Below are 24,554 nucleotides of genomic sequence, written 5' to 3'. Positions count from 1 at the left end.
AAGCAAATGTTTGCATCTGCTTGGCTGTAAAATGAATTTGAAGCCGATGTCATGACAGATTGGCACCAGCTTACTTTGGCTACATGCAAGAGCTTGCGGAGTACAATCGGAGGTTTTGTAAAGCGTTACTCTCAGCGACCTCCTACAGATCTGTGCCATTGACGAAGCAGATAGAGAAGTACTGTTGTGGGCTGCCTAAAGGGCTTCGCGATTACTGTACCAAGAACAGAGTGGCTACCCTCACTCAGCTTATGGAAGTTACTAACACTAGTCTTGCCTTGTTGAAAGGAGAGGACAGTGGGTTTCTGAGAAACGAGAAAGGAGGGCAGCAAAAGAAAAATTCAGCGAAGAAGCCCTTTGTGAAAACGGCTCCTGAAGCGTCACAGGGGTTAGAAAAGGCCACCAAAGACAAGGATTCAGCCCGGACTTCTGGAGCGCAGGCAAAGACACAGAAAAGGAAGCCTTTTGTGCGCAAGTCGCTCGAGGAAAAGAAGGTCCTAATGGCTGAAAACAAATGCTTTATATGCGAGCAGCCTGGGCACTTTGCTACCAATTGTCCACAAAGGAAAGGACCAGCTGACTTGGATGAGAAAGAAGACCAGAAAGGCAAGAAGCCTAAACCCACGGCAGGTTTGGTGCCAGACATGGTGGGTGATTGGCCCAGTACATATGCCAGTGAGTTATGCAGGGCATGGGGTAAAGTTAGGGATTAGATGGCATCATCTTCAAAACCAACTTTATCTCACCAGAGTTAGCTATGAAGCTGGGCATCTGAGTTGAAGGGATGGGATACACAGCACAGGCAGGGTTGGCATGTCCTGGCCACTCAGAGCGTGTTACTCCCATTATTGGAAAGCTTGCGTCTTCATATTCAGTCGTATGTGGACACAGAAGAGTTCTATATCATACCATTGGAAGAGTGCGATGCGCTACTTGGGATTCCCTAGTTGTTCAGAGTACATGGCGTACTGGATGTCTTCGGCAAGACGATCACCCTTCAGCATAGGGTCAAAACTCATGTTTTGGATGTAAAGCTCAAAGGGGAGTTTGTCCCTATTGTATCTGCTTCTTCTATCACTTCTGTAATAAACAATCATCTTTCTGTGTACTTGATTTTTGCACGTGATGTCTCAGATAATGATTAATCAAATTTATCTGTGTTAGATAAAGAAAGGTCAGCATTTTTGCAAAAGTTTAGTGACCGTTTTTCTGATTCATTACCGTCGCAATTGTCGCCAGAGAGACCTGAGGACCATCGGATAGATTTGGTGCCAGGGTGTAGCCTACCAAATAGACCTCCCTACAGGGTTAGCGTGGCGCAGCGGAAAGAGATGATGGGCCAAGTTGAGGAGTTATTAGAGAAGGGGCTGATTCAGCCTAGTTCTTCACCCTTTTGCTTTCTAGTGATGCTGTTTGGTCTAACAAATGCTCCTGCCACGTTCAACAGAATGATAGGACCGGATTTTCTGCTTTGGGATTGTGTTCCTACTATAGAAGGTTTATCATGAATTTTGCAGAGATAGCATCGTCTGTTCACGCTTTGCAAAAGAAAGAGGTCACTTTCAGATGGACCCAAAAAGAGATTTCAGCTTTTAGTCTCTTAAAGGAAAAGCTGACTTCGGATTCAGTAATTGTTTTGCCAGATCTCAAGAAGCATTTGTGGTCCAGTGTGACGCGTGTGGCAGTAGCATCGGAGCAGTGCTAATGCAAGATGGACAGGTAGTAGCTTATGGAAGCCGAATTTTGCAAGGGCCAGAGAGAACTATGCAAGTCTATGAGAAAGAGCTTTTGGCCGTGATTCATGTGCTTTCTAGCCGGAAGCACTACCTCTTAGGTGCTGATTTTGTTGTCCAGACAGACCATCAAACCTTGCGATACTTCTTGACGCAGTCAAAGTTATCCGAAAAGCATATGCGATGGGCAGACATTCTTTCCATGTTCCACTTCCAGATTATGCATGTGGAAGGCAAGAAGAATGTTGTGGCTGATGCTTTATCAAGAAAGCCACAGATTTCAGCTGTGTCAATTCCTTACCATCATGAGTTGGATGACATGAAGGAACAATATGCTATTGATGAAGATTTTGCAAGGATCTTTCAACAGCTGCAAGAGGGGCGACATTATGAGCACTACCTCCTGAGAGATGGTTTTATGATAATGCACGGCAGACTTTGTGTCACTAGGCCATTGCGACATAAGGTCATGGAAGAGAGTCATGTCCCACCGTATGTAGGGCATCGTGGTATTGATGCGACAGTTAAAGCGGTAAAGACATTCTTCTATTGGCCTACCTTGAGGAGAGAGGTGAATGCCTTTGTGCGAGCATGCATAATTTGCCAAAAGGTCAAGTTTGACAGGCAAAAGGCACTAGGGTTGTTACAACCACTGCCGATTCCGGATAAGCCATGGGAAAGCATTGCTATGGACTTTGTCTTTGATCTTCCAAGAACGCCAACAGGGAATGATGGTATATGGACCATTATCTGCAGGTTCAGCAGGTAGGCCCATTTTATCCCTGTCAGAAAGAAGATAAAATCTGATCAGATGGCACGCTTGTTTATGTACAATGTGTTTAAGTACCATGGTATGCCACAATTGATTGTCAATGATCGTGATCCTCGCACGACCAGTTTGTTCAGGAGAGGATTGTTTGAGAACATGGGCACTATGCTCAAGTTCTCATCTTCGTTTCATCCACAAACTGATAGACAGTCAGAAGAGGCTAATTCTACTGTCCTAGATCTGCTGAAATGCGATGTGTCAGATAATAAGGGCAAGTGGGAACATTATTTGCCTATGCTTGAGTATGCATACAATAATACGGTGCATTCGTCGAATGGCAAGGCACCTTTTGAGATTGTTAAAGGCGGCAAAAAAGTTCCTCCCATTTTGCATACAAAGGACAAGATCTTTGAGGCAGATCGATATGTTGAGAACATGGATGAAATGTATAAGAAAATTAAAGTTGCCTTGGAGAAGACTCAGGCAAAGAAGAAAAAGGCTGTCGATCGTCACCGTCGTGAATTGCTATTATCACCTAGTGATTGGGTTCTGTTAAGGTTCGAAAAGGCAAGGTTAAAGAAGATGAAGGGCAAGGAACGACTGTTTCCTAAGCTCAGCATGCGTTACTATGGGCCTTTTCAAGTGCTTGACAAGATCAACGATGTGGCTTACAGGCTGAAATTGCCTGATGCGTGGAAGATTCATAATGCGTTTCACGTGTGTCTTCTAAGACCCGTCGTGGGTGATGTGCCAGAAGATATGTCAGATGAGGATCAACCAAAAGTTGAGGAACTTGATGAGATCCTAGTACCTGAGCAAGTTTTGGCACATAAGGACAGAAAAGTTAAAAGACAAGTTGCAAGACTTTATTTGGTGAAGTTCAAGAACTATCCGCCTATGGATACAAAGTGGATGGAAGAGGCTGAACTGTCAGAATCACCAAATGTATTGCAGCTTTACCTTGAAGCCTTTGGGTTACAACCTACTTATGCCCCAACCCAACGTGTGCAAAGGAGGGGTAATGATAGAGCTAGCACATCAAACGTACATATCAATTCAATGTAATAGATGGAAATGACAAAAGTATGAAGGCCTCATTAAGTCATTTGTATCTATATGTTATGACCTTTCTTGCGGATACATGCGATGATAAAAGAGTGTTAATAGCACAAGATCATCAGTGGCGTGTATTTATGGTATGCAATCGAGGACGTTTGCGATTTCAAGAGGGGGGTATGTCACGGGGACGTGGCAACTGTTAACTATGTCACGAGGATGTGGCAACTGCTAACCTTAGTTGTTGGTTTCTTTCCAATGATTTTTGTTTTATTTTTTGAGACCCTCTTTTTGAAGTTGCAAACGGTCGGACATTTTATGGCCCATGTGAACGGTAGTTTCACCCGCAGACGGGAAGTTGGTCGACACTGGAATTTGTATAGTAAGAGGATGTCTAGGCTCAGTGCAAGATCATGTAGGTCCCCCTGTTGCACTCAGCAAGTTGGTGGATACTAGGAAGTGAACTCAATAAAGGCATAAAGTCAAGGTGGGATCACCAACAGAAAGTATCCGACAGTTGGGTCACATTGCATTATTGGATGCGGACCCAATGGGGATAGATGGTCAAAAGACCAGTGGGAGCCCAATGGAAGCATCTCCTAAAAATTAGGGAACTGCTATTTTGGGCCGTGAAATGTGTTCGCGTCATTACCTTTGGTATGACCAGGGGAACACTTTACAACTCTGCCGCGAAGTCAACTGGGCAACCAGTTGAGAGATTTTTAGGCAACAACCCCGAAACGGGCAAAAGCTTGTAATTGCGCCAAGTGGTGGCAGATTTTCACCCCATTCAGAAAAATGGATGCTGAATTTCTAGCTGAGGGAGGCCTCATTTTGGTTTTTGTCACAGGTTAAGAACTATTGAGTGCTTTCTTTCCCTCCCATGTACAGTGTGGTGCTAGGAGTGATGCCCTGCACGCTACACAATGCTCTCTCTCCCCTATGTGTAGTTGTGTGATGCCCCACAAGAGGGCTCTTCATTTGACTGATGTACAGCTGTGTGGGTTCATGCTTTTGTGCTGAGGGAAGAGTCTCCTTGAGCAGGAACAGGGGTAGCTAACTACTACTCCAAAGCAGGCACCGGTGAGGTCATAACCTCACCGTACAGGTGCGTTTACAGCGCTGTGTATGCGCTGTAAATTGACTGTTTTTCAGCCATACGGACGCTAGAACCCTTGGGAATAGTGCCCCACTGGTAGAGGACAGTTAGGGGACTGTTTAGGGCTGAAAACAGGGCAAAAACCAGTAAATACAGCGTGCTGAATTTACTGTTTTTGGATAGGAATCAGAGGGTATATGCCAGTAGAAGTGAGTTCCAGCAGGGGAATTGGTTTTGCGCAAGTTTTGGGGTTGTTATGCTACCGAAATTTGGCCAAAACAGGTGGTATCTAGCTCGATACAGATAAATGATTCCAAGGACTTCTTTGTAATTTACCCTCCTAAAGAATAAAGAAATACCGAAAGGGGTGCCAATTTTGGGGCCTACAGGTTGTCGACGTCTGCTCGAGGCATTCTAGCTTCCGAGTAGTGTGTGTGCTTAAGTGTTAATTCCCGTCGCAGGTTTCCTTTGCACGTTCTCTCTCTGTGTGTGTCTAAAGAAAAGAATTTCGGGTGAAGGCCAAAGCCTACCGCCCCACGGGTTGGTTTCACAACCATTAAAGACGAAGGGGGGATTAGGACTCCTTGATCCTAACCCTAGCCAACTTGCAAATCTCGGCCTAGGGGCGTAAAATCCTTAGGAGAAACAAAAGAAGAAGAAGAAGAACTTGCCAACTTACTGAAGACCGACCGAGTGGCCTAAAGACAAATTGGGTTAGGATTTTATAATCCTAACCCTAACAACTTATGGAACTTTGTCCAACGGGCGTAAACCAAAGTTACCCGGAACGGGAACGGGGGCCTCTGGAACGTTTCCGGAACGGGGCCCCCCCGAAAAAGTGGAACGGGAACGGGGGCCGGAACGGTAAACTCGAATTATGCTTAAATTAGGGTGGATTCAACGTATATGTTAGTAGAGAGCCACACACACTCATTACTCCAAGTAGAATCCTATTTAGGCATGCTTTGCAATGATGCTTAAGTCTTAAGGTGCGGTCATGACTCATGACACGAATCCACCATTCACATGACACAGAAGCATCTTGATTCTTCATAGAAAGGACATTAACTTAACTTAAAATTAAAAGAGTCCAGACTCCACACAAAAGCTTGGAGCAAAACAATGATACTAGATAGATCATGACGATGGCTTACAAGGCCAGCCAAGGCGCTACAAAAAGATATAAGGAGCAATCAGTCATGACTCATGAGTCATGCTTGAGAAGAGCCTCCTGCCTCCCAATCTGTAGTGGTGTCCTGGATCTCATGAATATCATCCCAATCCTCCTGCATAGGCTCATCCTCATGTGTAGATGCTGCCCCCTCTCCAAGCACCTCTGCCTCTGCCTCCATCTCCCACTGTAGAAAAGGGTCTGTCACTTTAGATGCTGACTTGCAAAGCATTCGTAAGTTTGCACTGACAAAAACAAGGTCATTTGCTTTCTCCACTCCAAGTCGGTTCCTCTTTCTAGATGCAATGTGGCTGTAAACACTCCACAATTGCTCCAAGCAAGAGGAGCTAACCGCTTGGCTGAGAATGCGGATAGCAAGTCGCTGAAGATCGGGACCATCTGAACCATTTTCTTGCCACCACAAGACCGAGGAAATCTTGGTGCGATCAATTTGGGCATCGGCAGTCCCAAATGATCCTCGCATATCCCTGTAAAATGCAAGCTGATCCTTGATTTTGCGCTGCATGTCTCTATCAGGGTGAAGCCTCTTCAAAATAGTGTTCCAATGTGTGTTTACCTCTGAATCATGCTCCTGTCCTGCACCTTGGAACTCTGGATCCAACACAAAAGCTGCACCATGAAGAGGTGAACTATAGGAGTTCCACCTGCTGCTGCATAGGTCTTTGATTTCTTCAAGCCTATCTGGGTCCTTCTCAAGATCTCCAAGCGCCTCCACCATGCGATCCATTGCTTCATAAACCTTGCCAACACAAGGTTGCATACCATCTATCACTCTAAGCAAGTGAATCACTGGTTTTACCATTTTGTCAAGAGTCTTGAGAGACTCCTAGAACTCTGGATCCTCTACCTTCTCTGTACAAATGATCCCTGCTGCTGTACGTGCATGGGAAGTCTCAGCAAACTCTGTACTGATGAAGAGCTGCCGCACTGCACTCTGACACTCCACAAATCGGCCTACCATAAGAAAGTTGTAGGCAAAGCGGGTCTCACAATACTTGAGAAGAACTTTCCCCCCGACCGCTTCAAGAACTCTACTCGAAGGACGTTGTGGTTGTTGACAAAAGAAACCACTTTGGCTGTAGAGGCAAAGAGAGGCTCTATCCAAGGTAGTTTGCCGAAATCCTTCAGGAGGTTGTTAAGGCAATGCGCCATACAAAAGGACACCGTGATGTGGGGGTATGTGCCTTCTAAAATAGCCCCGGCTGCCCTGTTCGATGCCTCCCCATCAGTGACTAGCCCTATCACAAGTTCGGACCCAATGGTCTCTATGGCGGAGGCCCACTCTCCTGCAAGGACATCGGCTGATTTTCCTGTTTCTGTAGCATCATGGGAGTGGGCAAAATACATTTCCCCTTTGGAATAGGCAACAATGCCATGAATGGATCTCCTCCTGGTGTCGCTCCATCCATCCGCAATGAGGGTCACTCCATACTTGGTCCATTGCCTCTTCATGTTAAGGGTTGCCGTCTCCACAACGGCCTTCTCTCTATCGAGTAGAGTAGTGCGGAGGGCCTCGGAAGAGGGTGGCACATATCGTGCCCCATACTCTCCTATCCTTGTGCACATAGTCTTGAAGTACTCCGACCTACACATAAGAGGTAACACATAGGTATTAGGATTCAAAGTTAAATTAATAAACTGGTCAATATATCTAAATCCAAAAATGGAGGAATGTCTTACCGAGCCTTTATGAAGGGAATGTTGTCATGATAGAAGAAGCGTGCAACACTTGCATCCACATCCTCCTTCCTTTTCGGATCCCAAGTGGCATGTAGAGTGCGTTGGTGCGGCTTGGGAGTGGAGACCGGCGTAGTATTAGGGGTTGAGAATGGCGATCGAAATGATGTCGCCTACATCTCCGCCGTCGCCGCATTACTATTACCACCGATGGATGAAGAAGGTGTAGAAGAGGGAAAGAGCAAATCGTTGGGGTCGATTGCGGGGCGCTTCGGCTTGGTCGCATCCTTCTCTTCCTTGTTGGCTTTGATGGCGGCATCCTTGGCTTGAAAGACCTTCAACAAATGCTCGTTGACCTCCTTGCATATTGCCACTTGTTGTCCCTCTAGCTTAAGGAGGTGAGCGCGGACTTTGGTTGTGCCGGATTGCCTCTCGAAGCCGCATAGTTTGCACTTCCATGCACGGGCACCACCGGACTTTCCCAACACTCGGGAATGCACTTCGTCCCACCATGATACTTCCTCCTTCTTCTTCTTCGCACCCAAGGGCACACGTTCACTTGATGCGGAAGCTTGCGCCATGTGAGACTCCAGAGAGGGAGGGAGCTTGAGAGAGAAAGGGAGAGGGACTCGGGAGAGATAGGGAGAGGGAGAGGGAGAGATGGAGTGATAGGGAGAGAGAGATGAGGGAGATATGTATTATGGAGAGATGGCGAGCCGTGAGAGAGAGAGGAAAAGGGAGAGATGGAGAGAGGGAGAGTGAGCTTTCACTTGAGCCTTGAGGCTTAAAGCCTTGAGGCCCAAGGGAGAAAGAGAGAGAGCTTGAAGCCTTGAAGGTTGAGCCTTGAGGCTTGAGGAACTTGGATGAGGCTAGAGCCGACGTAGAGAGCTTGAGCCTTGAGGGAAGGATGAGGCTATGAGCTCTCAACCTTGCCCTTGAGGCATTATATAGGAGTTAGAGTCTACCCCTCCCTCAAACGTTCAAAAACAGTCCCTAAACGCCCCCTGTTTTTTTTTAAAAACGGTCATTTTTTTCAAAATTTGAAATCTGCCGTTCCTGTTCCGTTCCGCTCACGCGTTCCCGTTCCGGTTCGTCCGTTCCCTGCCCGTTCCGCCCAGCCGTTCCGGTTACACCCAGGAACGGAACGCCGTTCCGTTGCCGTTTCCGTTTCCGTTTCGGGGACCCAAGTTGGCTGGGAACGTGTTCCGGGAACGGGAGGGGTCCGTTCCGCCCGTTCCCTGTTACTCTGGCGTAAACCCTAAAATAAATCATGACACACACGCGTAAAGAGTTGATCCCTGCGATTTGCGGAAAGCTTTGATGATGTGGCAGCGTTGTACGGATTGCCCAAAGGGTGCTTGCTTTTGGACCCATAGCTTTTAGAAGCTGCGCTTTTCATGTAACCTGCTGTTGGATGGGCCTAGGCCCTTTAAATAAGCCCTATGGGGTCTCTCTCTGGCATTCTACTCGCGAGTGATGCACACCGGAGCCACAGGGTTGTACTTTGTTGGAGCAATATAAAGAAAATTGTCTTGTTGGACCATAGGGTTATATTATCTTGTGGGTGACTACCATGGGTCTATACCTTGCACTTTCCTTTTAAGGGTGAATCTAGGCTTATCTTGGATTCATCTAGCTATATTTTTTAGTCGTATAGTGGACATGCAGACTTCACATTGTGAAATTTTCGTTCCAGTTACGACCAATTGATATTGTGCTAATTCTTTCTGTCGTATGTGGTGCGTATGCCCTATCAACTACCTCATTTTTGTGCTAGTTTTTCAGATTCAATGCTTCTTTTAGTGCTAGGCTTCATTATGGTTGAGTTTGCCCTTGATCTTCGGAGTCATGACAGAAACTCAGTACGTTGAACTTTGTGTTGATGGATGCTCGTGTGTGTGCGTGTGTTGTGTCTGGGAGCATATGTAGTACCTAGTTCTACACCCACGTTAGTGGGGATGTCTTGGTATTTAGTCAATACTATGCATGATGGAGCTGATGGTTATGTTGTCTTGTGGGTGACTACCATGGGTCTATACCTTGCACTTTCCTTTTAAGGGTGAATCTAGTCTTATCCTGGATTCATCTAGGTATATTTTCAGTCGTATAGCGGACATGCAGACTTCACATTGTGAAATTTTCGTCCGATTGTGCTAATTCTTTTTATCGTTTGTGGTGTGTATGCCCTATCAACTACCTCATTTTTGTGCTAATTTTTCCGATTTAATGCTTCTTTTAGTGCTAGGCTTCATTATGGCTGAGTTTGCCCTTGATCTCTGGAGTCATGACAGAAACTCAGTACGTTGAACTTTGTGTTGATGTATGCTCATGTGTGCGCGCGTGTGGTGTGTGTTGTGTCTGGGAGCATATGTTAGTACCTAGTTCTACACCCACTATTGGGCACCGACTACGTTAGTGGGGGTGTCGTGGTATTTAGTCAATACTATGCATGATGGAGCTGATGGTTATATTGTCTTGTGGGTGACTACCATGGGGTCTATACCTTGCACTTTCCTTTTAAGGGTGAATCTAGGCTTATCCTGGATTCATTTAGGTATATAAAGAAATACCGAAAGGGCGTCACAATTTGTGGCCTTGTAGTCTGGGAGTGGAACTCAGCAGCTCCGTGTCCTCTTGCGTAGATTCTCTCTCTCTCTCTCTCTCTCTCTCTCTCTCTCTCTCTCTCTTTTTCTCTCTCTCTCTCTCTCTCAGTTAAGTTGTTTTGAATTGTGAAACGTCTATTCCAGTTAGTTCTTTCAGTTGGCACATGGTGCCGTCCCATTGCATTGGTATCCAAGCCTCAGGTGTATACTTTTCGGAAAGCATTTTTGGATTCTACGGTGTATTTGCAGTTTCTCCTCAATGAACTCTGCAAAATACTCTCGAGGCATCCTCAACAGAACCTCCAATTTCTGCAGAGCTTTCGACAAATTTTGAACTACAAATTGCCTCCTCTGTTGCCTCAGGCTGTTCCTCTTGCTCCGACAGCAGAAAGCACAAGGGCCTCTAACCGATAACCTACTCTGTCCTCTATTCCGATTGGGGGAGTTTTTAGGAACATGGTGGAACCATTTGATGTTGACCCTGTGCAATTGCCTTTGCCACTGCCACCTCCTGGATACAACGGTTAAAGTCCGTATGTCTACCCCTACTACCTATATCTTGGCTTTGCACCGCATCAGCCTAAGGACTTCAAGGATGGGGATCTACAATAAAATTTTTCACCTTTTCAGGCGTGAAAGATAGAAAGAAAGCTTTGCAGTTCCTGTAGTAGTTCGATAACATCTATGCCCTGGGGAATTACATGGAAGAATCAATCAAAGATCTCGAGCCGTGGGTTTTCTGAAAGATAATGCTATGCAGTGGTGGAGTTCTATAGCTACCAAACTGCATGCTCTTAAGGATTTTGAAAAATATTTTTACTCGGAGCCACATGACATCCCTATTTAAAGTACAGATTCTGGCAGATTGGGGTAACCTGAAAATGCTTGCCACGGAAACCATGGCGGACAACAACCAAAGGTTCCTCGACGTTTACCTTTCGGTGTCCTTCTTTAAGTTGATAACCGTGGAGGATCAGTGCGAACACTATATCTTTGGATTGCCATCATCTCTACAAGAATACTGTCTATCTAAACAAGTGTATTATGCAAGAACTTATGGACCATGCTGCCTATTGGTTACAACCTTATGAAGAGAAAATTGGTATTTGCTTCAGAAGATCAACCGACAAACACTCATAATCCTCCACTCCCACGAACAAATTCTTGGGATTCTCGCGACACTTCATCTTAATAACCTCGTTTGACATCTCACCAACGAGAACCCCTATTGCAAGAAGGCAGAATGCTTTGAATGTTTCGAGGGACAAAACTACTATTACTGCCCTACTAGGGGGGATAAGCCTCTAGAGCAACCTCTTGCTAAGAAAGCTAAAACTACGGTCGGACTTGTTCTCGACATTTATGGTATCTCTCTGGATGGTACTAAAGAATTGTGCAGAGCATATGGAAAAATCAAGGGCTTTAAAGCACTTATTTTCTTCAACCCCGGACCACCAAAAATTTCATCCATCTAGAGTTTCTCAAACAAATGGACTTTGGATACGACCAATTTTTTGGAGAACTAGAGGCAGAGTTAGCCACAAGGCAAACTCAGAAAGTGGTACCACTCATTGATGCTCTTCCACTCACTATACAAGGGTACCATGGCAAGGCAGACTTTCACATCGTGTTGTTAGGGCATTGTGACGCTCTTTTGGGCACGTGTTAGCACGATCACAATGAGGGGACCATTGAAGAAAAATGGAAAGCTAGTCTGTTACAGGCTTGGACACTCCGGGCGAGAAATCAATAGCAACACACGAACAGAAACTGCAAAATCAAAAACTGCAAAATCACTGAACTTGACTAGAGAGAGAGAGAATGGAGAGTCGACACGGGATGGTGGTGTTCTGTGCTAAGACACACTAGCCCCTAAGACTGGCGCCCCTTCCGATATTTTTTTATTATTGAGTCGCATCAGTACAACTCCTGGGGTCCTTTGCTCTTAGACTCTGTGTCCAGATACTTTGCAGAGTGAGGCCCCAAGGGTCCTTATAAAGAGTACAATGGATGACCAAAAGAAGGGCCCCAAAAATCATCTGTCCTAAAAGTAGAGCAACCCCAAAAGCACCTGCACCAAAGTCCCACATAAAAACTGTCGGTGACCAGCAGCGTAAAAAACGAAAATCCGTACAGCAGTGCCTTGTCAGTAGACGAGCGCAAATCATGGAATTTCCTTACAGCGCGTCACGTCAGTAGTCATTGCAATTTACAAAAATCAGGGCCAGAGATCAAGCTTTTGGTACTTTAGGTTTTAGGCCTCTTGCCCGGTGCTCCATAAGTTCTTTAAGTTGTCCGAGATAAGGGATTTTTAAATTTTAATCCTAACCCTCTGTTTAGGCCCTACGCCCAAAACTTCTGCAAGTTCTTTTGGGATTAGTTTTCCTTGTTCTCTCGGCCATTTTCCTTTGAGTTGGGCATACCACGTCATCATTGTGTGACATTCCCCCCTCTTGAAAGAATTGTAATCTCCCTCGATTACATCCGCATAACAACCGAAGGACAAAAACTTTCTTCAATAGACACTGACTCTATGTACTCGGGCACTAGACTCCACCAAATCCAACACTTTCACAAAGACATCAGTCAATGATTAATCACATTTTTGCAAGGGTCTTAGATACAATTGATGATCATTGTAACCTATTTAGCAATCACATCTAGATTGCATTGATCTTTTCACGGATGTCTTGATGTACTAAACAGTATATTCACATAGCATGTAGTTCACAAAATCACACACTTAGTTTACATTGAACACCGTGTTTCAATCATTCAATCTAGCCATCTCATTCCATCTAGAACTCTTGATGTGCCTAGATCATTGTGCAACCATCTCATTCTTTCGGAACTCGTGATGCACTCACAACAGTATTCGGTCATCTCATCTAGATAGACATCTCGATGTACTAGAATCTCATTCAGTTCACATTTAGTTCTTGTTCACTTAGCTATCACAACCAGATCACATTGATCTCTAATAGATATTTAGATGCACTAAGTTTAAATCATTCATTAGACAAAGTGCTGCAGACATTCCATCTTTCTCTACATCTAACAATACACACGTCATAAAGTCATTCCGCAAAATACTGTCAGCCCGTCAGTACCCCTATAATCTTAAAAAGAAACTAGTGACTTTATTCAATCTAGGCAATTTGTGACAAAGGAGTGGAGTGGCTCCCCTCTTGTGCAGTCCGCACCGCACCAGATTCAACCTGCTGATTTATCGATAACTTTTGGAGTAGACACTGCTAGTAGCCCAAAAGCTTCAAGGTACAACTCTCTCTGAAGGGAATTTGCGATATTCTCCTCCCTCATCCACTTTGCATAGAGGGCCAAAAACTACCCTTGACCGAATTATCCGGTGGACCTAGCTTACCTTTCTGTTCTTTTCTTGTGCCTTGTGACTTGTTGGTAGCCTCGTTGGCCTCCCTTGTCCTTGGCACTGCAATCTGGATCTTTGGAATTCTTTGATCTACCAACTGATTCTCTTTGTGTTCTTTTCTTGTGCCCTGGGACCTGTTGGAAGCCTCGTTGGCCTCCCCTCTTCACTGTCACTTCAATCTCAATTGTCTGAGTTCTTTGAGGAACCATCGACTGAGTCCCTTGCTTTGTCGGAACCCTCAGATGCACTATAACCGATTCACTTTCTTCTCTGAAATCCTCAAATGAATTTGCAGTTGGTTCCCTTGGTGCGTCGGAACCCTCGGATGCACTATCGTCTGATTCCATTTCTTCTCTGGAATCCTTTGATGAACTTGCATTTGGTTCCCCTAATTCATTCTCTTCACTAGAAGACTCTTGCCTTGTTGAGGCGGACACTAGCCTGTCCGTAGGATAAGTCAATGAGCCGGCATGCATTCCAAAACCTTGCTTAGCATGTCCCATAAGTCTCTGAATAGAGTCAGACTTCTGTTGTAGACAATACTGTTGAAACTGCTCAATCTGGTCCCTCAACGTGATCCTCCGAAACGAGGACACTGGCAAAAGGGTATCCCAAAACCTGTAACAATAGTCATCTAATGTGTCTTTCTTAGTCATTCTCAGATAATGCCAAGCCGTGATGACATCTTCTTCGTATTCTTCTGATATCCAAGTTGACGTCAAAATTTTCTTGAATTTTATCCACGTTGTAGGTGCTTCTTTGCGTAACAACAGAGTAGACCACCATGTCTTTGCATTTCCTTTCAAGTAAGATGTTGCCCTTTGCACCTTGGAGCGTTCCGAGAAATGACCTCCTGAGGAGGTGACGTCAAACTGATGTATAAACTCAAGGGCTCGATGGGCGTCCTCGTAGCTTGAAAACGTGTCAAACCTGACGGCCTGACTCCCTTCCTTGAACTCCTTGGTCTTCTTGCTCATCTGTTAACTGCCAGAAGAGGATGAGCTCTCCTACTCTGTTAGATGGCCTCCCATGCCTTCTGGAATTTTTAGAAGTCTGCTTCTCTTGCTTTTTCTCTACGTCTTCCGCCTTTTCTCATCCTCACCTGAACTAGAAGACGACGAACTGTCGGAACTCTCTAAAGACGAAGAAAAATCTGGGTCATCCTCGTAACGAACACGCTTCTTGGATTTGCTTGCCACCTCGAAAGTCGACCGTCGATTTCCTCTTCTTTTGAGAGTGCTTCTAGCCTTCCGTTAACTGGTTCATCTTCTTTTCAAGAGCTTTGTCCAGCTCTTTCTACGAGTACAATTTTTACTTTTCTGCACTCGGTTTGTCTCTCAGCTTCCTTTCCGACTTGGGAGGAGAATCAATGGCCTCTCGCCATCTCGAGTGAATCTCATCCATCGGGTAAGTCTTTAGAGGCTTCACATATTTCTGGTTTTGGGAGTACTTCATTTATCTTTTTACACACTTGTCAACGTGCATTTGATGTTTGTACTCCACTCTGGCAAAGTTCCTTGCGGGAAATTTCCAAATCTTCGTTGTTTTCTTCAGTTCTTGTGTTGGGTTTCAACTTCTCTTCACTCCCCGCGAAGGGGTTTTGTCTGTGTCAGATTCTTCGCGAGAACCCATGTGTGTTGCAAAAGGGATCGGATGCTCTGTAGAGGAAGAATCTTCTGAGCTCGGATACCACTGTTACAGGCTTGGACGCTCCAAGCGAGAAATCAATAGCTACATACGAACAGAAACTGCAAAATCATTGAACTTGACGAGAGAGAGAGAGAGAGAGAGAGAGAGAGAGAGAGAGAGAGAGAGAGAGAGAGAGAGAAGGGGAGTCGACACGGCACGGTGTAGTTCCGCGCCCAGATGCACTGGCCCCAAAGACTGGCACCCCTTCTGGTATTGCTTTATATTAAGTCGCAACAATGCAACTCTCAAGGGTCCTCTGCTTTCAGACTTTGTGTGTAGATGCTTTGCAAAGTGAGGCCCCAAGGGTCTTTATAAACAGTACAAGGGATGCTCAAAAGCAAAGCCCAAAAGCAGAGCAACCCCAAAAGCACTTGCACCGAAGGCCCACTTAAAAGCTGCCGGTGACCAGCAACATAAAAAGCGAAAATGTGCACAGCTGTGCCATGTCAGCAGACCATTGTAAATCACGGAATTTCCGTACAGCCTGCCACGTCAGCAATCAAAGTGATTTTCGAAAATCACGGCCAGTGATCAAGCTTTTGGTACTTTAGGTTTGAGGCCCCAAGGGTCTTTATAAACAGTACAAGGGATGCCCAAAAGCAAAGCCCCAAAAATCATTTGTTCTAAAAGCAGAGCAACCCCAAAAGCACTTGCACCGAAGGCCCACGTAAAAGCTGCCGGTGACCAGCAACATAAAAAGCGGAAATGTGCACAGCTGTGCCATGTCAGCAGACCATCGTAAATCACGGAATTTCTGGACAGCCTGCCACGTCAACAATCAACGCGATTTTTGAAAATCACGGCCAGAGATCAAGCTTTTGGTACTTTAGATTTTAGCCCCTCGATCAATGCTCCATTTATTTAAGTTGTCTGGGTTAGGATATTTAACACTCTTATTAGGCCCTATACCCAAAACATCTGCAAGTTCTTCTGGGCTAGGTTTGCCTTGTCCTCTCGGCCACCTTCCTTCGAGTTGGGCACGCCACGTCATTACTTAGTTTGACTGATAGAGACCAACCCCGAATGATTTTAAGTTTGATTTGTATTTAGATACTTTTGTCTTGGAAATACTTTTTGTACAATTGTTTGAAATGGATTTTATATGTTTTGAACTTGTTTTGGTGCCGACTTGAGATTGCTCGATTCTGGTTTTGATACAGGTGATTTACTCATGGCTTGGGCTTTCCCATTGAAGAAGGAAAAAAAAACCATTGTGCTTAATAATGTTTGAATATCTCCTAGCTTGGGCTTTCCTAGGAGGAGTGTTCATGTTAGTTGTAGACCCTTTGAATGTTACAGGTTGCAGTTTGGGGAGCGTTTAGTTGAAGAGCTCCGATATGGAATGAGAAAATTGATTGACCCTCTGATATTTTTTGATCTAACTTGATTGTGTTTTGTAGATTTAAGTATACACAGTAGGTTACTGTTTGTTTGTTGAGGAAAGGAAATGTTTCAAACAAAAAAGGTTATGGATACAAGGGATGAAAAACCCAATACAAAAATTCACCTTCCAATTTATCATGACATGCAATTTGCCAAAATCATTCGCTATTGTTCTATTGGTTTCCAAATGGATCCAAGAAGGGGGCATGTCTGAAAATGACGACGTGTCAACCATTGAAGACGTAGAGGGGCTAGGACTCCCTGATCCTAATGCGAGACAACCTGCAGATCCCGACCGAGGGCCCTAAAATCGTAGTAGAAACAGCAGAAGAACTTACCAACTTATTTGAAGACCGGCGGAGTGGCATGGGTTAGGATTAAAAATCCTAACAACTTAGAGAACTTTGGTCAAGGGGCCTAAACCATAAAATGTCGGGTTTGGGGTTATGACATATGTCCAACCCTACAAATAACCGTTGTAACGGGTCTTGGACTCGGTCCAACCGTTATACAGGGTCCAAATCACTCAAAGCATGTCTCATAAATTCAAGAGGCTTAAACAAGTTCAAACAAAGCCATACATGTTTAGACAGATTCGGGTAGGTTTAAATAATCTCAATTAGAATAAGTCTAGACAAGTTAAAACAATGGCGAAAAGTAGATTCTCAATCAGGTCTTCAATCAAATATGAAATAGATACTTCTCCACTTATCGATAGGAGTGGATGTCCATCTCTGCATCCTTCCAAATGCTTGTAAATTGGTTCAGGACAATTCACTTTACCTCTTATCTATGGACAAACAAGAAGAGTATGGAGAGATATCAATCGAACATTTGTGGAAATTTATACAAAAACTAATTTATTACTGAAAACCCTAATTTTTGGTGGTGCTCAAAATCTTATCTATTCGGATCAATGTGTAGGATTCATTGAGAGGATTAACTTTGGCTTCTGTGTAGCGACTTCAATTCTCAACTGTTGGAGATTTTAGAGTAGTTTGAAACACAAAAAATGGTCAAAAAGCTTGCTTTTCATGCTCTTTAAGGCAAAAACGCCATGGAAAAAGTGTGGAGATGATTCCCGATATGTGCGCTCCTCCATGAATTTCTGCGTCGGTCAACGTTTGGTCAAGTCGTGGTTAACGCTAGTCTATGCTAGTCAAACTCGTCAAGAACCAGTAAAATCTGTTCCTTCCCCACTACTTTCATCATCAGCTATCATACAGATATCAATAATACAGATATCTCCGTAAAAGTCTCTTGTTCTTCTTCTCTTTTTGACATTATGGCATCATCATCTTCTTATCCACTCCCATCTTCATTATGTGCGGTTTCGCTTCCATGTTGCAAGTTTATAGCAGATTGAAGACTTGTTTGCCTGCTAGAATAGCAAACTTCTGAGCTTTAATGCCATACTTAAACAACTCAAAAGAGTAAAAAATCACTTCACATTTGAAAACCGAAGACGACACGAAAGGGGTGAAGTTTCCCTGTTGGCCCCCAAAAAAGGTGCTCTTGGTGGTTTTTCTTTAGGTTATTAACTAACAGTCATGATTACAATGGTTCTTTCACCCTACTCACAAATGCTATCTTACAATTGAGGCCCCGCCTTTATTTTTTAGGCACTTGGGCAGAGGAGCAGGAGAGGTAGAAGGCTTTGAGGGAGTCTTTTGGGAAAGTACTTCTAGCAGAGTTGGATCAAGAGGCAAAAAGAGACCTAGAAGAGAGGCAAAGAAAAGGAGATGCAGAAGACAGAGGCAGTCAGAGGGGGCACGGTGCTAACTTGTGTGGCTCTTCACATTCCCATTCCACTCCTATGGAACCTTCTTATTACTAGTTTTGGTTTTCTACACGGTCATGGTCCACATAATTTAAGCATGTCTTGAGCATGCTCCATCATCCCCTAATGCTGATAGCCTTATTTTTTATACACTAGAATACTAATTCAATGAAAACCCATAGTGGTATTTCTCTAGTCGTGCCCCTAAGTCACAAGTCTGTAAGAGGCTTGGGTAAGAGAGCATCAGGGAACTTCGGGCAGTTAGATTTACAGCGTATCTCCTTTAAACACTTACTGTTTCTATGCAGGAAGCACATTAGCCTCATAAGACGGAGTTAGCCATAGCGATGAGACAAGCTACTTAAATTTGAACCAAGTCTTTGAAGCGTGTCCCTGTAGAATATGTAGACCACCAATTGAACTGTGTTCTTCTTCAAAAACAGGCAGCTTTCTTGGCCTTTTGAAGCTTTCATAATGATTGCTTCTAGAGAAATCAGTCTCAAAAGCTGGATAAAAGTCGAGTTCCATAAAAATTGTCAAACTTAACACTACTGCAGCTGACACCTTATGACCAGCTGAGCACAGTCTTTTGAGTGTTCTCTCCCATGGGCTTCAATAGATGCTTTTCCCACCATTGTCAGGTGCTAATTCTTGATCTCGGTCTTCTTCTTTTCCGTCTTCAACTCACACCTTAATTTCTTCATACTTGCCTTCTTTGCATGCACTTGGTTCTGATCTGTCTCCATGATAATATCTGCTACTACAGATTTCGGTCTTTTTCCTTGATAAGAAAGCAAGCTCCGATCCTAGTGAAAACGGCCAGCGACACTTGACAGCGATAAGAAACTAAAGAAGACTTGAATCACAGAATAAATACTACACTTCAATTTACACCAACAATAGATGCTAGAAAGGTGGTTTTGGCCCCAAATGGTGCTCAATGCTTGCCATATTTTCTTTTTGTACTGAGCATCTAGCTTTTGCTTGTGGATACAAGAAACTCAGAGATAGTGAGTGTGCACCTCTTCTCTTAAGAGTCTCAAACACAACTTGCGTGTTATGAAGTGGCACAAACAGTAATTGATTCCAATCTAAGCTGGTAGCCACATACGTGAGTACCAAGTGCGTCCCTAGCCTTTTGAAAACCTCTACTCGAGGTCTCCATTGATATTATGTTGCATTGGGTGGCCTGCCACTCCATCAGGCACCACTTGAACAGTCCCACATCATCACCTTGCCATGTCATAACTTTGCCACTTTATTCTACTGCCCTGTATCCAGTGTTGGTTTGTCCCATTTGAAACTCTACCCTCATAATTATAAAACAAAACTTCAGAAATCCAAGGTTTGAGGCTACATTCAGCCTAAAATTTCTTTTTGCTCTAAAAATTGAGGAAACATTCCTCTCAAGAGATGGAGAAATCTGCCAGACAAGCATCATCAGACTAGTCTTCTTGCAGTTTCACATATAAATGATGTTATTCCATGCTGTTGAAGTGTGATTAACTTCTTTCTGGAATCAAGAACAGCTCCTCGTGTTGCAAAACCATGGCATGCCAAGAAGAGCATTTGAAAAAGAGAGCTTCTTAGTGTGAAGACCCAAGTTCAATTTGATTGAATATTCTTGGGTAATAATTACGTCTGAAGTGTTGATTTTTGGTGTAGTCCCTAATTGGCTGGGTAGTGATCTATATTCTTAGGCTATCTTGGCTAAAATTATTAAAATTTTGTTGTCTCATGTCAGGATTTTAGTAATTTGAGCCATCTTTGAAATTAAATGTCCAAAAAGAGAAAATCCACCTTTCCAGCTTTATGATTAACTTGGACGAGTTTTAAATGTCGTCAGTCATTATGTGGATATCATATAAGTGTGATAGCTCTATTGCATACCTATAGTGACATCGTCCCGAAAAGTTTAAGCCTGCTTAAAAATGACTTCACCTACCTTTTTTAACAAAGTAGTCCTTGGTGATGACCAGAAAAGACACCTTTAGTCCTTGATTTTTTATGTTTAGACCTCTCAAGAATTGTTGGCAATTTTTTGGCACTGCCGGGGGGATGTGCTAGTGCAGGGATCCTTGATTTGGTGGACCCCATTCTCGCTATGTGATTGGAAAATGCTTTTCTTGTTGATGAATGTATACGTTTTGCCTTAGCTATCCTCTTCCTTAAAGGAAGTTATTTGACTGCTAAGCCACGTGCCTTTTTTTCCAGGTGAGAATGCAAAAGCACTTCATTCTAGCACAGCAAACAACACTGCCCAGTCTCCAACTTTTCTTGAGGTAATTGTCTGGCATGAGACTCTGCCGTGCAATCCATGCCCACAGCAGGGGTCTGCAAAGATGCTGCAACTTTCAATTCTTATTATGTGCAGAATTTTAACGTTTCTTTTCATGGTGGCATAGGTTATGGCTATGCTAGAACGTGGTGAGACTCCTCCAGGAATCAAGGTTTGGAGCCCTCTTCGGGACTGCTTTGATTTGTTAATTAAGGTATTCATAAAGCCTGTCAAAGTATTTTACTGATGACGTGCCATGGTTTGCAGAACATCAATGACAAGCCTCCAGTTCCAAATCAACGTCCTTCTTTGTCTTGTTTGCCACCAAAGCCCAAGGTTAGTGGAATCCTTCTGAAGCTAATCTAAATTTTATAAAGAGACTGCCTGTACCTTCTATAAACTTGCAACCTTTCAATGCACTTGAACTTATGGTCCCTCTTTATCTCCATGAAGTAGGCCCAAACCTGGCATCAGAAAAATGGAAAATGGTTGGGCAAAGTATTTTTTAGTTAGGAACTAACTCTGTACAAACCTGCAAATGCATAAGGGTATGGATGGCTTGCGTAGGGGATGTGATAGATATTGTCCAAGCTATGCATGACAAAGGTGATAATTTTTACTTCTTTGAATGAGAGGTGAAGTTGAGGTCGTCGCATGTTGTCATTGGAACCTATTCTCTCCAACGGAGCTATGCCTCTCCTATGCAATATGTAGGTGTCTTGTATTGCTCCATCAAAGTAATCGTGTCTCTGATTTGGCAAGTCCTTTTGTGATTCGAGTAGTCTTCTACTGCTCTAACTTCCTACTAAGTATCAATGTCAGTTTCAGTCCGTGTAGTCCGATCAAAAGGCTTATAAAATTCAATATTGAGCTATTGAGCTAGCACTTCGCTACCGTTGTTATATCTTGCTTACAGGATCTAGTCTAAGACACCGTCGGGATGGGCGACCGGTGTTTGGACGGACGTAGTGTGAACTCGACCAGTGTGGCGGCCACTTTTATAAAAGGGAGGCCAAGGCCTCATTTGTAGTTATCGACCCCCACTGGTAGAGTGCCAGTGGTTAGCCTATGAGGCTAGGAGTGCGCGAGGTCACCTCAAGGGGGTGAGGCCGGGTGGTATGGGACACTCGGTCTTATAGGTGCACGCCTTTGTCCTTAGCGCTAGTCCCAAGCACGGGGGAGCTGCGTGATGGTGGCTATGGTCGGGTGGTTCGTTCAACGCATGTCTACAGGCGGTAGCACTCACCTTCTGTAAGGTGAATTCCACACATGCTGTGCATATGTATCTATTGGGTTTGCATGAAGATTACCGTTGGGCCTTGATTAAGGACAAAGCCTCGACTCATGTCGAGGATGCTGTGGCAAAGGCCAGACGTTCCATTTGATAAATGGAGCGAATTATGAGAAGAAAATAAGCTCTGATCACCAATCTGGTGAGGACACTTTGAGGAAGCAGCCCCGATTCCAACAAAGTTGAAATTGCCGAAGAGGCCTTCTCTCGACACCACCTCTCGTGGTGCTCAAGAGAAGAAGAAAGCCAGGAAGCTGCCATTGTTGATGCAGTGAAAAAGCATGCTTGCTTTGGTTGTGGCCATACAGGCCACCAAATTAAAGACTGCCTCAAGAAGAAGCCTAAGAAACCGCAAGGACGCCCTTCGGTTCAAATTCACGAGATCTCAGGTAACTATGATTTTATTCAAGTTCAAATCCATCACTTAGCGCATAGTTCATGCACTAATTGCACGTTTAGCAGCAAAGTGTTTGACAAGCACGATCTTTCCGTTTTCCCAGGAAGATCAATGGTCACGATGTGAGTGTACTCCTTTGATAATGGAAGCTCACATGCAAAATTGGTATAGAAATTGGGCTTGTAGACACGGGACAGTGACCATGAGTATCGCGTGAAGATGGCTTGTGGCGAAGATACGGATGTATGGAATCAGATGGTTCCTGACTTGATGCTCAAGCTAGCTGATTACGAAGAGAACTTGGATCTACACATCATGCGCTTGGAGAGAGCAAATGTTATCATTAGAATTCCATGGTCTTATGATAAACAAGATACATCGTATATAGACTATGTTCATCAGTGTATATTACTCTCTTGTTTTTGTTAAACAGGACATGCCTCATGTGTGTGTCTCGCTTTGCAATCAAATTTCTATAAATAATGGATTTGCTATACCAATTGTTACTGCCATGGAAATGTTTTAAGGATATAAAGGCTTTTGATGTCGACTTTTATCAGTGTATACCATCTGCATTGTTTGATTTATTGGTGCTTGTTACCTCTGTCACTCAATTTCATAAAAATGTATTGTGTTCTTCCATTGAACTTCCGGATTCTGGCGTGTCCACCCTCATCCAAGAAATCATGACTGATTTCAAGGACGTTTTTCTTGATGGTCTACCTCTTAGCTTACCGCCTTTAAGAGGAGTAAATCATGCCATTGAAGTGGTGGCTGGTAGTCGGCCTTTTTCAAAGCCAATCGTATCGGTTTATTAAAACCGAAGAGGATGAGATTTAAGGACAACTAAAAGATTTTCTCGACAGTGGTTTTGTTCGGCCAAGTAATCTGCTCTTGCGTATAGATGATTTGATAGATCGACTCCATGGAGCATTATACTTGACAAAGATAGACCTACGATTAGGCTATCATCAAATACGAATGAAACTGGAAGATGTTTCTAAAACGGGTTTCCATACACGCTATGGTCACTATGAATTTTTGGTCCTATCCTTTGGTTTGACCTATACTCTTGCAGCAGATGGTGAATGATTTTTTGAGACCGCTTCTCGGCAACTTTGTTGTTGTATTTCTCGATGACATCTTGAGTTACACCTGAAGTTCCTCCGAACGTCTTACACATATACGCGCTGTTCTCGAAGTACTGAAAGCTGAGAAGCTTTATGCTTAAGCCTCTAAGTGTGAATTTCTTTAAGAAAGAGCTTATGTATTTGGGTTATATTATTACTCGTGATGGAATTCACGTTGACCCCGAGAAGTTGGATCAAGTGCGAAATAGACCCATCATAAGGAACGTGCGCCAAGTAAAGTCCTTTCTAGGCTTTACAGGACTCTTTCGCAAATTTATCAAGGATTACTCTAAAGTTGCTTGTCATAGGCTTGGACACCCCAAGATGTGAATCCGACTCGACACACGAGAGAAACACTTGAAATACTTCACAACTTTAAAATCAGAGCTCAATTTGGTCGACACAGCCCGACGTAGTTCCGTGCCTAGAGAAATTGGCCCCAAAGACTGGCGCCCCTTTCGGTATTTCTTTTATATTAATGCTTGAACAAAGTACAACTCTCGAAGGGGTCCTTTGCTCTTAGACTCTGCGACCAGATGCCCTGAAGAGTGAGGCCCCTTTGGTCTATTTATTGATACAAGGGATGCCCAACAAACAATGCCCCAAAAGCTTTAAAACTCAAAAGCAAAGTGTTCCAAAAGCAACTGATCCCAAAAACTGCCAAAAAAGCAGTCAACACAAATTACGAAAATCCGTACAATGTGCCACACCAGCAGCGCGTTTTACAGAGGTTCGTATTGCCACTTTAAGAGCCTGTCAGTGCGATATGCGAGCAATCCGTACAGTCAGCCTGTTGGTACAGTCTCTACCATGTTGTTGCCCGTACTTTTTGCCACGTCATCTGTTGTACTGTCCGGGCAATACTTGTAATTGCCCTCGATTATGCTTGCAAAACAGACATAAGCCATAAACCAGTTCAGTAGACACTGACTCTAAGTACCGACGCACTAGACGACACAAATCCAGCACTTCTACAAAGACGATAGTCACATGAGATCACATTCAAATGACATCCAATAGAATCTAGGACTGTGATTCTTGGTGACGTATTTAGCAATCGTATCTAGATCCACACCGGACCTTATTGAT

The 24,554-nt window shown here is 43.9% G+C and overlaps 2 protein-coding genes across 3 annotated transcripts in view; one reads left to right on the top strand and one right to left on the bottom strand.

Moving 5' to 3' along the window:
* The window catches only part of LOC147463761 (peroxisomal membrane protein PEX14-like), a 91,794-nt gene that overhangs the window by 7,720 nt on the left and 59,520 nt on the right, over positions 1-24,554 (top strand). Inside the window, exons 4-6 of one of the 2 annotated variants that reach the window (XM_086490706.1) lie at positions 20,584-20,651; positions 20,775-20,819; positions 20,915-20,983. In XM_086490706.1, coding sequence (XP_086346832.1) covers positions 20,584-20,651; positions 20,775-20,819; positions 20,915-20,983 — 182 coding nt within the window. Of the gene's footprint in view, positions 1-20,583; positions 20,652-20,774; positions 20,820-20,914; positions 21,014-24,554 lie in introns of those variants that run through there. The other variant, XM_086490714.1, reaches the window with a different exon arrangement.
* LOC147463763 (uncharacterized) lies at positions 5,586-6,656 on the bottom strand. Its single transcript, XM_086529492.1, has one exon. The coding sequence runs from the start codon at positions 6,649-6,651 to the stop codon at positions 5,869-5,871; it is 783 nt and encodes a 260-aa protein (XP_086385618.1). The 5' UTR covers positions 6,652-6,656; the 3' UTR covers positions 5,586-5,868.

This window comes from Adiantum capillus-veneris, chromosome 2 (genome assembly GCF_014529385.1).
Source record: "Adiantum capillus-veneris isolate H3 chromosome 2, ASM1452938v2, whole genome shotgun sequence".
NCBI classification, from domain to species: Eukaryota; Viridiplantae; Streptophyta; class Polypodiopsida; order Polypodiales; family Pteridaceae; genus Adiantum; species Adiantum capillus-veneris.
Note: the sequence above shows the minus strand (reverse complement) of the source record. Positions and strands in the feature narration are given on the sequence as shown.